The sequence below is a fragment of the Bombus vosnesenskii genome, unplaced genomic scaffold, assembly GCF_011952255.1.
Source record: "Bombus vosnesenskii isolate JDL3184/JDL3185 unplaced genomic scaffold, Bvos_JDL3184-5_v1.1 scf7180000013285, whole genome shotgun sequence".
Lineage (NCBI taxonomy): Eukaryota > Metazoa > Arthropoda > Insecta > Hymenoptera > Apidae > Bombus > Bombus vosnesenskii.
The window spans coordinates 159316-174467 of record NW_022882938.1 but is presented as its reverse complement, the minus strand read 5'-3'; the positions used below and the strand labels follow the sequence as shown (position 1 = coordinate 174467).

General features: G+C 27.5%; 5 protein-coding genes across 9 annotated transcripts in view; 3 read left to right on the top strand and 2 right to left on the bottom strand.

Annotated features, from left to right (window-relative positions):
- Positions 1-593: 593 nt before the first annotated feature.
- LOC117232138 (vesicle transport protein SFT2B) lies at positions 594-2089 on the bottom strand. Of its 2 annotated transcripts, none has more exons than XM_033491319.1 (5): positions 2003-2089; positions 1660-1731; positions 1234-1403; positions 815-932; positions 594-726 (listed from the first exon to the last, which is right to left on the bottom strand). In XM_033491319.1, the coding sequence occupies exons 1-5, from the start codon at positions 2012-2014 to the stop codon at positions 598-600; spliced, it is 501 nt and encodes a 166-aa protein (XP_033347210.1). In that variant the 5' UTR covers positions 2015-2089; the 3' UTR covers positions 594-597. The 2 variants fall into 2 exon arrangements, with proteins under 2 accessions (XP_033347210.1, XP_033347211.1); XM_033491320.1 differs by lacking the exon at positions 2003-2089 and adding an exon at positions 1522-1535 and having other exon boundaries at positions 1660-1995.
- A 355-nt stretch (positions 2090-2444) lies between these two features.
- Positions 2445-7678, bottom strand: LOC117232136 (nuclear factor NF-kappa-B p100 subunit). Of its 3 annotated transcripts, none has more exons than XM_033491315.1 (19): positions 7662-7678; positions 7376-7493; positions 6854-6991; positions 6630-6775; positions 6346-6512; positions 6075-6213; positions 5814-5955; positions 5630-5734; positions 5425-5536; positions 5210-5337; positions 4754-4957; positions 4615-4682; positions 4282-4527; positions 4032-4155; positions 3545-3789; positions 3302-3457; positions 3095-3211; positions 2737-2991; positions 2445-2666 (listed from the first exon to the last, which is right to left on the bottom strand). In XM_033491315.1, exons 3-19 carry the CDS (start codon positions 6978-6980, stop codon positions 2562-2564), a joined length of 2586 nt encoding a protein of 861 aa, XP_033347206.1. In that variant the 5' UTR covers positions 6981-6991; positions 7376-7493; positions 7662-7678; the 3' UTR covers positions 2445-2561. The 3 variants fall into 3 exon arrangements, with proteins under 3 accessions (XP_033347206.1, XP_033347205.1, XP_033347204.1); XM_033491314.1 differs by having other exon boundaries at positions 7651-7669; XM_033491313.1 differs by lacking the exon at positions 7662-7678 and having other exon boundaries at positions 7132-7493.
- A 76-nt stretch (positions 7679-7754) lies between these two features.
- On the top strand, positions 7755-11134 carry LOC117232137 (lambda-crystallin homolog). Of its 2 annotated transcripts, none has more exons than XM_033491317.1 (6): positions 7755-7834; positions 9537-9724; positions 9829-10037; positions 10148-10305; positions 10375-10517; positions 10821-11134. In XM_033491317.1, the coding sequence occupies exons 1-6, from the start codon at positions 7770-7772 to the stop codon at positions 11036-11038; spliced, it is 981 nt and encodes a 326-aa protein (XP_033347208.1). In that variant the 5' UTR covers positions 7755-7769; the 3' UTR covers positions 11039-11134. The 2 variants fall into 2 exon arrangements, with proteins under 2 accessions (XP_033347208.1, XP_033347209.1); XM_033491318.1 differs by having other exon boundaries at positions 7757-7925.
- A 782-nt stretch (positions 11135-11916) lies between these two features.
- LOC117232315 (serine/threonine-protein kinase pelle) lies at positions 11917-14124 on the top strand. Its single transcript, XM_033491649.1, has 4 exons — positions 11917-12177; positions 12289-12915; positions 12994-13433; positions 13531-14124. Exons 1-4 carry the CDS (start codon positions 12045-12047, stop codon positions 13870-13872), a joined length of 1542 nt encoding a protein of 513 aa, XP_033347540.1. The 5' UTR covers positions 11917-12044; the 3' UTR covers positions 13873-14124.
- A 797-nt stretch (positions 14125-14921) lies between these two features.
- Positions 14922-15152, top strand: part of LOC117232313 (HEAT repeat-containing protein 5B) — a 34806-nt gene continuing 34575 nt past the window's right edge. The window contains exon 1 of the mRNA XM_033491642.1: positions 14922-15036. The gene's annotated coding sequence lies outside the window, so the exon portion shown is untranslated. The remainder of the gene's footprint in view (positions 15037-15152) is intronic.

Genomic DNA, 15152 nt, shown 5'->3' with positions numbered 1-15152 from the left:
TTTTAAATTTATGTTTTTTCAATGCCTTCTAGTTTATTATTAAAATTAGAAAGCGAATTTTTTATAATTACATTATTAATACAATTTTAGTTTAATTATAGTAATAGTTAAAGCAAGATTAACTCAGTGTTATACAAAATATACATTTACAGACATACATATTTGTAAGTAGAAGATAATAGATAGATAAAAAGATAAAGAAATTCATATTACGAGCAATAAATAATTTGATTTCCATTTAATATATAAAGTTATTAATACACTGTACAAAGATTAATAAATATAAGACGTAATAAACATTACAAAAGAAATAACATTATAATATTACATATCTTACATAAACCTAGTAGATTCCTTTACTTTCCTTTATTTGCGATATTATAAAATATTACAATATTAAATATATATGCAAAAACATCTTATCACATGAGGTATACGTATATTTTAATTGTAAAAATTTCTATTTGATTAATACTACATTGTGCCTTAAGTTAATTTTTTATTTCAGTTTATAATTTATATAATATAAAATACCAGTATATAAGTTTGAACATTTTTGTTAAGTTAGAGATATTATTGTACGTTTTGCAAGCTTTTTCATGTGATACATGATTCCAGAGTTTTTCTGACAGCATCACGTGCATAAGGGATATAAGATAAGGAATACCAAGTCATTGCCAATGATTGAATAATTATAAACATAAGAGCCAATCCAGGATTTTTCAGCTAAAAATATGCATATTAATTGAGTTAAATGTTATTTTATATAGGAAATAATATTCATGTATAACAAACTTTATTATATTATACTTACATGCAAAGCTGCAAATAATGTCATTACAATTGCGATAAATACTAAAACAGTTGCCACGACTCTTGTTGGTGCAAACATCTTCTTAAACTGATTGAATGGACCCATCAAAAAGCATGTGCTATGAATAAAATAAAAAATATTTTTCTTTAGTCAGAATTATATGATTATACTCAACTATAAATTTCATTGAAAACAAATATTATGTGTAATTACAATAAAATAAAGGATTATTAGGAAAATGATTACACTGAATCTATGCTAATATAATTTTTGTAATTCTTGTTATACTATATTAACGAATTCACTGAATTATTTATTGTTGAGGCCCCTGAAGTAAAGAAGCAGATTATAAAGAAAATGTATCATGTAAATACTTAGATAAAAGTTTAATGATATTCGATTTTAATATATTATTCTACCTTGCTAATGAGATGATATTGCCTAATGTATAAAATACAGCAAATACTGTGAGTCCTTTGTGTAAAAATAAGGCAAAGGATCCAAGGAAGGAGCAGAGGATACCAACAATAAAGCAAATAGCAAAACCTTTTATTCGAGTAGACCAACTTAACGTAGATTGATCCATAACCTAAAAATAAAAATTTATACAATTTATCTTAAATTTAAAACTTCTTCAAGTATTGATATATACAGTTATGTTGAAAAATATACACAACTTTGCATCCTGTTTTACTCTACGAGCTTACCAAAAAATCCACATCTGTATTCCATTAAAAATTGTATGCATTCATAACAATAATTCCATATGAATAAAATAAAATTATATGTATACCAAAAAGCTAATATTATTAATAATTATATAACTTTAATATGGCATTAATTACCTGAGTAATAATACCACTTTCTTCATCGCATTGATCATTACCACTTAAAGCTCTCCTTAACTTATCCATCTTCTGTTTCAAATTAATTATTATTTTTAAAAAATAACACTTTTACTTTAATATTTTTAAATCAATACACTATCCTTTCATAAAATTAAAAACGATCTGTCTTTCGTAAATATGATTCATTTCAACATTCAACTATGATTATTATAATGTAAATATTATTAAAATTGAAAAAACGATAATCTAATACAAAATGTTATAAAATTTTTCACGCGGGAATGAATAGTATACTATGCGCAACAGCTGTTCCCTGTAAGCTCCACAATTGAATACATGCTTTATTTATCATAAAGATGCTCCTTCTATCTTGAATGTAAATACGTAGATATACAGGTTGTCTTTAAAAGGCATTCAGTGATGCAACATAATAAATTTTTCAAGACCTATAAAATCGAAATTTTTAAACTATATAAACAATTAATTATTTTATTTATAGGTTGGGATGATAAGAAGTACATGACACATAAGTTTGGTTGGACTATGTATCAATATTATCTGTATTGTGATAAATAAATGTATTGTGAATAAGGTAAATCACGAATTACATTTAGTAGACTTGTATAATCAATTATTTTAATACAAAAAAGTTCGATATACATAGTACTTTTATATGTCTAAACCGTTAGTGTAAAATATAATTAAATATTCAAATACTTAACATTCGTTTATATATATATATATATATATATATATATACACATATACATGTATAGTAAATATTTTTATCACATTTTAATAAATGTAACTGTTATAAAATTAAAAAGTACATAATAGTGATGTACAATTAGTATATGTACATTTCATTATGTAAATATCTTTTGGAACAAATGGATATTTTATGAACATGTAGATGAAATTCCATTTATGTAATCTGCTGCTTCTTCCTCTTCAATTTCTCTTAACACTGTTTGTATATCTGTGAGAGATAGGGATGCCTCTACCTAAAAGTTTTGTATATTTCTTATTATCCAAGATTTTAGTATTCTCATAATAATAAAATATATAACTTACGTCAATGTAATTTAAGAGAATCAATGATGGACTTGTTGAACCATATTGAAATGGTTGTAATAAGTATTCAACACCTAAATGTTTAGCAAGTTTTTGCCATCCTTGTGTTTTGTCTAAAAGGGTAGACAATTCTTTTTTATGTTCATCATTTAACCAACTTGTTTGTAAATTTTCATCTTTTAATTCTAACTTTGTAGCAACTGAGCACATTTCACTTGTGGTTTCCTTAGGTTGATCATTAAAAAGCTGTAAAATCTTTATAAAAAATGTATTTTTTATTAAAAACCTTACTATAACTGCGCATGATAATAAATTTTTAAATCAATATTTTCACATGTATATATAAAATAATAATTACGTCTGGTTTATTCGTAGCTAAATCAAATGATGACTGCCCAATAGTTCCTTCTATATTTTCGTCTTCTGAATCTACTTCGACTTTCACATTAATATGTGATTCGTTTTTTTCGTCCACCTATTGAAGAAATCAAATAAAGAATATTATATATCATCTGAAGCATCCGAAATTAGAATAAAATATTTTTTACAGAAAAAAATAATGTACATCATCTGACTTCCGATTATGATTTTGAATATGCGGATCTGCACCATGTTGTATTAGTAATGCACACAGTTCTTTTGCTCGTGTTCCTGTATGTACAACTGCAGTATGCAAAGCAGTATTTCCACTAAAGTTTCTTTTATTCACAAGTATATTTGTCTATAATAGTAAAAATATTTAAATCAAAAATATATTATAATCATTATTAATAATTGTGTATTTATATTAAAATAATAAGTAACATGCCTTTTTGAGTAAATATTCAACTACATTTTTATGTCCACCTTCAACAGCTATATGTAATGCTGTTCGACCATAAGACATATCAGTATTATTTACATTTGCTCCAGCACGAATAAGTGAACGTACTGCATCGTATGATCCTGCTTCAGCTGCAAGATGTAATGGCGTCCATCCAGCATCATTGTGTGCTTCAATGTCTATTCCTTTTTCGACTAGTAATACATCAACACACAACCCAGCATCGGGGACTAAAATATATAGGTGCATTAAAATGACTATTAATTGTAGGTATTTTAACATTTTTTTAAAATCTCCTTTTTTAGAACTTTTTAAGCACTAGATTCTATTTTTATCTATCATAAATAAATTATAGCAATTATGAAATACGAGAAAAAAAATTATGATATAAAGAAATAAGAATTAATTTAGTTTACATATATTTATTATATGTAATTGTATGTCAGTTTTACTTCTTAATAATTTAACATACTTTTTACTGCTGCATGTAGTGGGGAGAATCCATGCTCATCTGTTCGATTTGGATCAGCTCCAAGCATAAGTAATGCTTTTGCAGTTTCAGGTTGGTTTTGCAAAACAGCATAATGCAATGGGGTCTAAAAATAAGATATTATATCTATTAAACTATATTCAGTACATTTATAAATATCCTAATTTGCAATGTTAAAATCAATTTAAAATTAATGTAAATATTTTATAAATATTTTAAAAAGTATATTTACTTTTCCAGAACTATTTTGGCTATTAACCAGCGTTTTACAGTCCTTATTAGTACATAATAACATTAACAGGTATTTGATAACATCACGTTGTCCGTATCGAAGTGCTGCGTGTAACGGCGAATCCCCATATGTTGATCGGTCTCTGAATAGCTTTTGGACATGTTCTTTTACATTTTTTACATCCATTTTCATACAATGCATAATTTCAATAAGTATATTTTTAGCGAACATTACATCATCCTGGCACTAATAAAAGAATATTCACATTATTTATTAATTCAAAAATATCTTATAGATGACTTAATATAAATTGAAAATAGAAGAAATATATACTTGTACAGTTGATACGCCATCAGTGGTTAACATATTTTCTTCACCATTAACGAGCAATTTTAAATAATCTACAAAATGATGCAATTAAAATTTTTCAATAAATTCTATCTTAAGAAAGAAAAAGAGATTGCTTACTTACTGTCAACATCCATATCTTTCAGAAAATCTTTGCACACTGGTGTTGGAGGACCTTCAGATAATAATTTTATTATTTCTTTAGATAATTCTCGACTGCTATTACTTAAGAGTTCTGATGTATTTTCATTTCCAATACAATTGGGACTTGATAGTATATGTGAAAATTCCGAACTTCCAGAATGAGATATTCGTTGACGTTTCCTACCTAAACATTTATTACTGTCATTTTGAATGTGCGATTAGAGTTGTGTCGGCTTATGTCAAAATCTTGTAAGTTTGTAACCACATATGTATGTTCAAGTACTTGCTATTCGACTTGATTACCTCCCAACCTGAATTTAACCCAAAGATATCTTTAGGTGTCTGACATAATTATGTGATTTTCAACTTTCAGGATCTTGACTCAACACGAACCTATCTTCAAGTATCTGCACATCCCTTAATATTTATTTATTACCTATAATCCTATCACTTGGTTTGTAATAAAATTTTTTTGGTTCAGAACAACCTCCATCAGACGGCCGTTCTAACTGTATGAAAACTTCTTTTGTCGTTGTGATATTTTGATCTTTATATGGTGGTGTTCTACAAAAATATATATATATATAAGCTATTATATATTTTATTTGTATGTCAAAAGTTGAGGTAGCCTATTCCTAATACACAACTTACCGAAATACAATAGCATATTGATGATGTACATCCAATTCTGAAAAACGTCCATATGCACTCCAAATTTCACAATCATCCTCATTTAATTCAAAAAATTTTATTTTAATATTTTCTACAATAAAAAATATTGTATTAAAAGTATTTGTATAAAATTATGTTACTGCTTTTTATATTTTGTAAATCAATAAACTAATTTAATAATTACTTTTTCCTACTTTTTCTACCAGTATGAATACTTCTTCTGCTCCCTCAACACTACTAGTGTGTTTATCAATTCTGCATATTTTAAGTTCTCCAGTTAATGCACTCTCTATCAAATAGTAGATATTTTTTCAATTATTTTGCTTCTATAAGATGTATTTTTAAATATTCTATTATTTTTCACTTACTAAGATTATTAATAGCATGTGAATATACAGGTTCTGTTATTGGCCTCATAATTCCATGATCATCTAAGATGAATGCTTGAAAGCACAGTGCAACACTATTCAAATTCATACATTTTTGATAATTTTCAGCATCAACTTTAATCTTTAAAGTAAAATGTACACTTAATTAAAAGCTTAGAAAAAATATGGGAGAGTATACTATATAGTATACATATATATTAATATAGTTAATATAAATGATAAGGTATTAAAATAATATACTTGTGCTTCCTCTCTAGTAGTAAGAATTGCCTTCATATTTTCAAGTTTCTTTTTCTCTAAAGCTTCGGCTTGCATCTTTTTTATAAGTTCATCTCTAATATGCCTTTTTCCTGTGTGTATAATTGCCATTCCATGGAATCTAGATATCATATAATACTAGTGATGTATAATACGAAATAGTAATAACATATCAGATTTTAATATATAATATAAAATTTACAAAAAATATAGTATGTAACACATGTAATATATAATATATAATATAACGTACATTGCAGTATATCCAACTTCAGAAGATACTGTGATATGATGTGGATCATCATAATCATGACCACCATCTCTACGAATTAATCTATGAGCATGAGGAATTCTGTGACTGCCTTCGTCAGATGTAACAAGTGTACACCGTATTATTGCAGACTCCAGGAAATTATTTAACTAAATGAAGTATTAGTATTATTTATTTATTATTTAAATAATGTAAAAACTCAGAATGTCTGATCTTTTTTATCAATATCAGATAAACATTATAAGAATAGAATGACAGATATATACTTGTACTGTTGGTGCATTCTTGTGACGATTAATAGCACTATTTGATCCTGCTAAACTTCCATGTGTTCCCACCATTTCTGATTTGTATCGAAATCTAAATTTTTCTATAGGTTGTTCCAAGATTGTTATAGATGGCTCTCCAATAACTTAAACAAAGCAATGATATATTTTTCAGTACCTTTATGCAAAAGAAAGGAAATCATATATCATAAAAAATTTTGTACTTGTCGTATCATTTAATGTTAAAAATTCATTGCCCTGTAATGGTGACAATGTAGTAGACATAGGTGAATTGACGCTCACTGTCGCTTGAGATCCACTAAGTGGACTATAAACACCTTGATTGTTCATTGCTTGTAAATCTTAAAGAGAATAATATATGTATATGTAAATGAATATTTCTATGTCATATGTACATATATATATTTCAAATAATCTATTATGTGAATTCACATTGAACATTTGTTTAAAGTACTGAAATTAAAAGTAAATTAACAATTACCACATTCATAAGAATAAAAATCCAGATTTTCGGAAACTGGAACTGCGTAATTCTCGTAAACTTCAGGCATTATGCGTTATTAGAAAATTATCACACAACTAAATAAATATTCACTACTTCAAATATAATATTTATAAATATGACGATATTTATATTGGACAATATATAACTATATAAAAAAGTTTACAAAAATAACAAAAGATTTAACAGTTCGGTACACCTCTCTAGATACTCACGTACTCACCGAACGTGAATATTTCTTATCTCAATTGTATATCCCAATATAACCTTGATGTTAATGTAGGTTTTTCCCCGTCAAATAACCAATCATTCTTTAGAAATGGATTTTCCGTAAGAAAGGGCTGTAACAAGCAGTTAAAAAACCCCACTTTATATTATGGTTTCATACGAATTTTATAAGTAATATTAGAAATTTTTAATATTTTGTATTTGTTTACTAATTATGGAAAATGATTGTGTTTTTTTCTTCTTTATCCAATTTCATATATATATACATACAAAATTCTCACATGATATTAGCCGCTCCTGTAAAAATGTAATCAAATGTACTCGAAACTACATTTCATAAAATTGACAAATGTCAATGGTGGGGATATCTTGTAAATACATGCGTATGCATGTATACGTATGAATTAGAAAGGCATGTTCATATAGTGTCAGACAAGGCATTAGTACACTTCAAGTACGTATTTCATAGAGTAAAGTTTGTAAATACTTTAAAGTAATTCAGAAACGATGTCTCTCAAGAGCGAAAAAATTGGTATAATTGGCAGGTAATAAATAATGTAATTAGTAATATTAATTATTTCTTACATATATTTAGCTTTATTAATAACAAATGAATAATATAGTGATTTATACACAATTATATTTCATATAACTTGGTTTTAATATAATAAAATAATTTGCAAATAGTAATTATTTAAATATAATCAGAATATTTCATGGAAAATATATCATCCTAATCCGTTTTATAATATTATATATTTAACATTTTTTGTATTTAATATGATGTATACAGGGTGGATCAAGTAAATGGGAGCATCTAAATATATGTCTTATTTGTTGTCATATAAAAAAACTTCTCAGAAAAAGTTGCATTTTTTTAAAAAGCGCTTGTAATTACTGGAAATAGTTTTTTTAGTGATTATTTTTTACGAGATCTTAAGGTCACTGATATTATTTTGTTGATAATCCTATACTTATTTCTGGATATTTTTGTAGAATGTGAAAAAACAAATTTAATTTCAAACAATAATTTAAACAAATTTATAGAATCATAGCATTCCGATCATTTAGTTTTGAGATATTTGCGTTTAAATCTATTAAAATTTTACGTAATATCTCGGGTTACGCAATATGCTTTTATCTGTGGGGTAAATAAAAACATTTAGTCTATCGCGATAAACGAACATCAGAGAACATGAAGGAAAGAATTATAACTGCAGATGCATCCATAATCCACAAGAATTAGAAAATATGCACGAAGAGATGCTTAAAAAATTCCAGTTACCATAACAACAAATCATCAATTAATGGTTATTTCTCATTTTTCTCATTTTGGAACATTTGTAGCCGAAATATCAATGAATTGTGAAAATATTTTCTAATAATAATTAATGCTTACGTTTTGATGCGAATGTATGACAAATATGTGGTATGCAAATTGAAATGCCACATAATCAGAAACAAATATCTCAAAAATACATAATCCGAAGGATATGATTCTGTAGGTCGTGAACTTGTTTTTTACGGTTTGCAAGAATATCCAAAGGTAAATATATTGTTAAAAGAATAATCACAAAAAAACTATTTTTAGTATTACATGCGCTCCTTGAAACAGCACAACTTTCTTCTGAGAAGTTTTTTTTATACAACAACAAATAATGCAGATATTTATAGTCTGTCCAACAAGACGAGGCAATAAAATTTGATTGCTGCGACTGCAGACGGTAGATGATTCCATTTAACTGGTTCATCATCTATAACTTATTAATTAAAAATATATAAGTACAAAATCTTTTTAACGAATATACAAAATTATATTGGTAATAATAGTTGTTTACACAAGAAACTAGAAGATTGCATTTATCTACAAAATATTTTTAAATTATAGTTCATAAACAATTTAGAAATCATGGTGCTGATGTTCTGAATTAAATCTTCTTTGATAAGATAATATTATAAGAATTTAATGATAAACAGTAGAGAATTAGATACGCTTCTCGATATAACAATATGTAGCTACATATATACAATTTATTATTATGTAAATATTAAATATAATATTTCACTTACATAACACAATGAAAAATAACAAATTATAAGATTAGAAAATATATTAATATTGGGAATACCGAATTTCCTTAAACTATTTATTTTAGCGGTCTAATCGGTCGCAGTTGGGCGATGCTTTTTGCTAGTGTAGGATACGAAGTAATTATTTATGACATTGTAAAAGAACAAATCAATCGTGCTCTCGAAGATATTCACCAGCAATTGAAGCGTCTTGAAAGTAGCAGTCTTTTGAGAGGTTCACTTACTGCGGATCAGCAAATTAAATTAATTAAAGGTTCGCATTTATGTTTGTGGGTAATATATATATTCATAGAGTTGATATTCGAATAAATATAACTGTAACCTATTATTGAGATCAATTTAATTAATTATTAACAGGATCGTGTAACTTAACGGAAGTTGTAAAAGGAGCTAAATTTATACAAGAATGCGTTCCCGAAAATTTACCATTAAAACTTAAGGTTTACAACGAGCTTGACAACTTAGTTGATAATAAAGTAATTTTATCTTCTTCAACGTCTACCTTCCGTCCATCCTTATTTAGTGAAAAGTTAAAACATCGTGAACAAATTATTGTATCACACCCAGTATGTATGCTTTTCTATTATATATGTATATGAAATAAAATAAATATGTATTATACTTATCTTAAAACATTTCCTGCAATAACTAAAGATATATATTGTTCCAAATATAGGTAAATCCTCCATACTATGTGCCACTTGTAGAAATTGTGCCAGCTCCTTGGACGCGTGCTGAGATACCAGTACAAACAAAAGCTATTATGACTGAAATAGGCCAAACGCCTGTTGTATTTTCTAGAGAAATTGATGGTTTTGCACTTAACCGAATACAGTATGTACTTCTTTATAATATATTAACTTATTATTAATCTTTATATATTTATCAAGAAAATTCGGTTAGATATGCAATTTTGAATGAAGCGTGGAGACTAGTAGCCGATGGAATTTTAAGTGCAAAAGATATGGACGCAGTCATGAGTGAAGGGCTTGGAATGCGATATGCATTTCTCGGTGCTTTCGAAGCAGCACATTTAAATGCTGAAGGTAAAATTTTTTATTATTCAGCAAACAAAATTAATTTTGTAATTAATTTTTGTAAAACAAATTTAGCAGCAAAGCTATCCCTCGATTTAGTTCCTCTTGCAATTTTTCTTTGCGGATAAAAATCGCGTAAATGAAATCTGCCAGTACAATAAAAATAGATACCTCGTAAAGTGACAAGGAGACCGTATGAAAATACCATCTAAACAAAGACATAATTTAGTGCGTACAAGAAGTGCTGCATAAATTGAGAGCTGGTTGTAATTTTAATGGCAATAAGTAATGCAATAAATTACTTCATTTCAGGCATGAAAAAGTACTGTGAAACGTACAAAAATTCAATTTATGATGTAAGTATGACATTCGGTCCAGTTCCAAAATTTGAAGGTGAGATGGCAGAAAAGATTAGCAATGAATTAAATGAGATGTGTCCGCTAGAAAAGCTTCAAGAAAGACGTGCATGGAGAGATGAAGCTTTGACCAAGTTATCCTTATTAAAGAAAGAATTGAATAATAACAAGTAAAAATATTCATAGCATAGCAATATATGTTAAAACTGAGCTCGTTGTATATTAACTAATAAAGTAAAATGATTATGTGTATGTGTGTTTAAAAGCTAATTCGTGTTATTCGTTTTTTATTAATACCTGTTGATATATAGATACATATTAAAATAATAGAATGTGTATAATACATAATACTATATAAAATAACAATATGAAAATTAAAATAGTAGAATGAATAAAAGAGTTTATAGTTTTCAACACTAATACTATAATAATAATTAATATGTATTTGTCCGGTAAATATGTATTTATCATGCTATGTATAGCATGTATGCGTAGCATATGCCAGCATGGAACCAAACAGAGCAGATCCTTAACTTTATAGGTTCTTGTATATGCTAGCGCGGAAGTTCAGCGTTTGTCCGTGTGATGGAGCACCTGTATTATGACACACTTAGAACATGGGCGCAAGTACTCTCATTTTTTTTTTCGTCATATAAACAGATCTCGTCGGATTATTAGATCACAGTTAGGCACAAATCTGGAAATTCCAGTGGAGAGGTAAGGACTTGAGATAATCTTACGCATCGGAAAATGTTTCTGAAGTAAGACGCTTCAATCGATTTGTTAGGTTTTGTCATACAGCGCCACTTGTGTCTGCAACTTGCAATATGATCAATTTTGCAGCTGATTCTATCCTATTATATAAATCAACATTTTTTAAAACATTCTTCTGTATCACATGAAACTTATTCTAAATAAACTGAAAAAATTTATGAGCAGTAATTTGATTTACATTCTTTGCTTTCGGTGGTAAGGATGGCGAAGGTGGCGTTAAATGCAAAAGTTTAACGCTATGACCAGCGGCCAATTTCTAAAGCATTTACGACCGTATGTAGAATGATGCCCGGTGTTGTCGCCATATTGATCTTTTTTGGCTTCATTTGACAGATGCTTGCTTTATGTTTTTGACAGTTTTTGGTATAGAAGTGTTCAGACTGGTAACTTTGGTTTAGATTAGTATATGTATGTGACCCTAACTATGGCTACATCAAACTGTACGGATAATATCAAATATATTTATCAATTGCCATTTTTTGCACGATCGGAGATTTGTAAAATACTTAATCAAAATGATAAGTGGGAAGAACTTGCTGGTAAGTTCCAATAATATAATTCTAATAATTAAAATTGTATTTAGTATAATTTAGCAATACTTCATAAAAGGTTTTAGTAAAAAGCTTAACATTAAATGGGAATTCATTTAGGAACATGGATGAAATATGATGTATTGACAATACAGAGTTTGCGAAAAGAAAAAAATCCAACAGATGAATTACTAACAATGTGGGGCCACTATAATCATACAATATTGGAATTGTTTGTGCTGTTATCTAGAATGCAGCATTATCAATCTATGGTACCACTGAAATCATTTGTCGAAGAGAAATTTCATAAATTACTTTATAATGGGGAAGGAAATCTTCATAGAATACTTGGGAAACGCTTGAATAAAAACACAAAAGATTTGAAGATTGGAACACAGAATTTTAATCAAATTGCACCACCAGAACCAAATCTGCCAAAGATTATTGTAGAGAAAAATACTAGGGAGGAATCCCATAAAATTTTAAATCAATCTATGCAAGCCTTGCATATTGGAGTTGTTCCAAGTAATTCTAACAACTTACTTGTTGCTTCTCTAGCAGCAGCAAATCCTGCACTAGGTTCTTTACAACGTACTCCAACTAGTGGAAGAAAAGATAATGATGCTATCATTTTCTCAGCAGAAGCAGCTATACCTCATGTTCCTTATAATGAACTAAGTATAGCTACCAATGAATGGAACTTCTATAATATATTAGGGAGAGGTGGCTTTGGGACTGTGTATAGAGGTAATTAGGATAGAAGCAATAAATTTCTTAATATATATTAATTTCATCTAAATAAACTATTATATCTTTGTTATATAGGCACATGGAAAAATACAGCTGTAGCTATTAAGAAAATAGAAAAGAAAGGGGCAGACTCTGATGAAAGTCATCAACTTCAACTTCAACAATCCTTTAGAGAAATTAAAATTTTAAATTCTTGTAGGCATGAAAATATATTACCACTATATGCTTATAGTTTAGATGGCAAACTACCTTGTATTGTTTATCAGCTTATGAAAAATGGATCTTTAGAAGACCGGTTATTGTTAAAACAGAAAAGTCAACCATTATCTTGGATCCAGCGTCATGAAATAGCTAAAGGAGCTGCATGTGGTTTACAATATTTGCACACAGTCGGAGAAAAGCCCTTGATACATGGTGATATAAAGAGTGCTAATATTTTGCTTGATAAAAATTTGGAACCTAGAATTGGTGATTTTGGTTTAGCGAGAGAAGGTCCTGAAAGAGATTCTATGGAAGTAAGTTCTATTCTAATGATAATATTATTGAAAAAATGTATGAAATATCTTGTTATTTATTATTATTATTATTTTTTTGTTATTATTTTCATTTCAGGTAAGCAAAATTCACGGCACTAGACCATATCTCCCAGAAGAATTTTTACATGGACGAAAATTATCTACGAAAGTTGATACATACAGCTATGGTATAGTTCTGTTTGAACTAGCTACTGGTTTACCAGCTTATGATAAATCTAGGTTGGGCAATAGGTTTTTAAAAGATTTTATTGACAGTTGGGAAGACAAAGATCTTCCTTTGCTAATAGATAAAAAAGCAGGTGAGAAAGACAAACAGGTTTACAACAACCTAATGATTTTGGGAAAGTGGTGTACTAATCGTATGGCACAAAATAGACCTGAAATGGATTATGTATTCAAGAAACTAAATGATTTATAATTCGATCACGCTTTTATTTTTTATGTAAATTGTATGAGAATTTTACATGTTTCGATGTGAATATCTCGTAAATTGTATATATTTAACATTATAGTATAGAAATTGGCAATATATAATGTTTAAGATATGTAACATTCTCATATAATTGTAGTATATAATTTATGGTTTTGTTACAATATAAACATGTGTATGTAACAAATTATTACCAATTCCTAAGGAATCTTTGTAATTGTATGCTGTGTAATACTTTTGTTATAATTATATTAATATTTTTATTCTGTTATAAAAATATATATATATATTTTTATATAGATTTTATATGTAATAACAATATTTTTAGAGGAAATAAAATTTTGCAAATGATGAATATACAAAAGACATCTTATTTCAATTATCTATACTATATAATAAAATAATAGATAACTTATCACAGGTACTGAGTAAATAAATTTTACGTTATGTGTTTTCAATAAAAATTTCATTGCAAGAGATGAAGGAGAATTAAAAGAGAAATTATAGAGAGTAATCATATAACGAAACGATTGTAATATTTATGGTTCATCATAAACAGGCATATTTAGCAATACATGTTTTAAGGAATATATAGAAAATACAACTTCATTTTTACAAAGAGGGTTTACATGCTATATATATATGTGTATTGCTTATTTTTTAAGTAAAATATCTTAACAAATCTGAATACGTATTTAAATTATTGCTGTTATCGAAGGTGATTTTATTTTTCAAATTATAAAAATAGAAGTTAAAATTATCTTAAGTATATCGTATGATAAACTCAATTCCAATTTCAGTTTAGAAATATCATTAAATAGACGAAATCGCGGAAAATATAAAAAAATTTGAGAATTAATACGTTAGACAAAATTAGAACATATTTGTGCGTCCTAAATATAATTACTTAATAACTGATAAATATAGTCCAGTAGTATAATACATAATTAATTTTTTACAATAATTAAAAATTATAGCTAGCACAATATTTTCTACGAGAAGAGAATGTTGTATTGAAATACACATTAAATTCGTTTTACACAAGTAGTAAAGCTAGGTACTTCCGATGGTGTAAATCGAAACGGAACAAAGTGATAGCTCTCGTAGTGATTAATGTTTCAATTAAAATACTGAATACAGGAATAATAATATGTAAGTGATTTATTATATTTGAATGTTTCCTTCTTGACATTAAGTATGAAAGAATATTATATACAACAACAATTTTTTTGCGAACGAATTCCATCAATCGAATCGGTTTTTTTACA

Bases quoted from the DNA above. Each gene is read 5' to 3' on its own strand.
- LOC117232138 (XM_033491319.1), bottom strand. The intron at 1,404-1,659 runs GTAATTAATGCC...TTTTATTTTTAG, and splicing joins AAAGTGGTATTATTACTCAG to GTTATGGATCAATCTACGTT. The intron at 727-814 runs GTAAGTATAATA...GCATATTTTTAG, and splicing joins CATTATTTGCAGCTTTGCAT to CTGAAAAATCCTGGATTGGC.
- LOC117232136 (XM_033491313.1), bottom strand. From the start codon at position 7,201: ATGCCTGAAGTTTACGAGAATTACGCAGTTCCAGTTTCCGAAAATCTG. The intron at 5,338-5,424 runs GTAAGTTGTGTA...ATATTTTTGTAG, and splicing joins CAATATGCTATTGTATTTCG to AACACCACCATATAAAGATC. The intron at 3,790-4,031 runs GTATGTTAAATT...TATATATTTTAG, and splicing joins ACTACATGCAGCAGTAAAAA to TCCCCGATGCTGGGTTGTGT.
- LOC117232137 (XM_033491317.1), top strand. From the start codon at position 7,770: ATGTATACGTATGAATTAGAAAGGCATGTTCATATAGTGTCAGACAAG. The intron at 9,725-9,828 runs GTTCGCATTTAT...AATTATTAACAG, and splicing joins GCAAATTAAATTAATTAAAG to GATCGTGTAACTTAACGGAA. The intron at 10,038-10,147 runs GTATGTATGCTT...TTCCAAATATAG, and splicing joins AAATTATTGTATCACACCCA to GTAAATCCTCCATACTATGT.
- LOC117232315 (XM_033491649.1), top strand. From the start codon at position 12,045: ATGTATGTGACCCTAACTATGGCTACATCAAACTGTACGGATAATATC. The intron at 12,178-12,288 runs GTAAGTTCCAAT...GAATTCATTTAG, and splicing joins TAAGTGGGAAGAACTTGCTG to GAACATGGATGAAATATGAT. The intron at 12,916-12,993 runs GTAATTAGGATA...TTTGTTATATAG, and splicing joins CTTTGGGACTGTGTATAGAG to GCACATGGAAAAATACAGCT.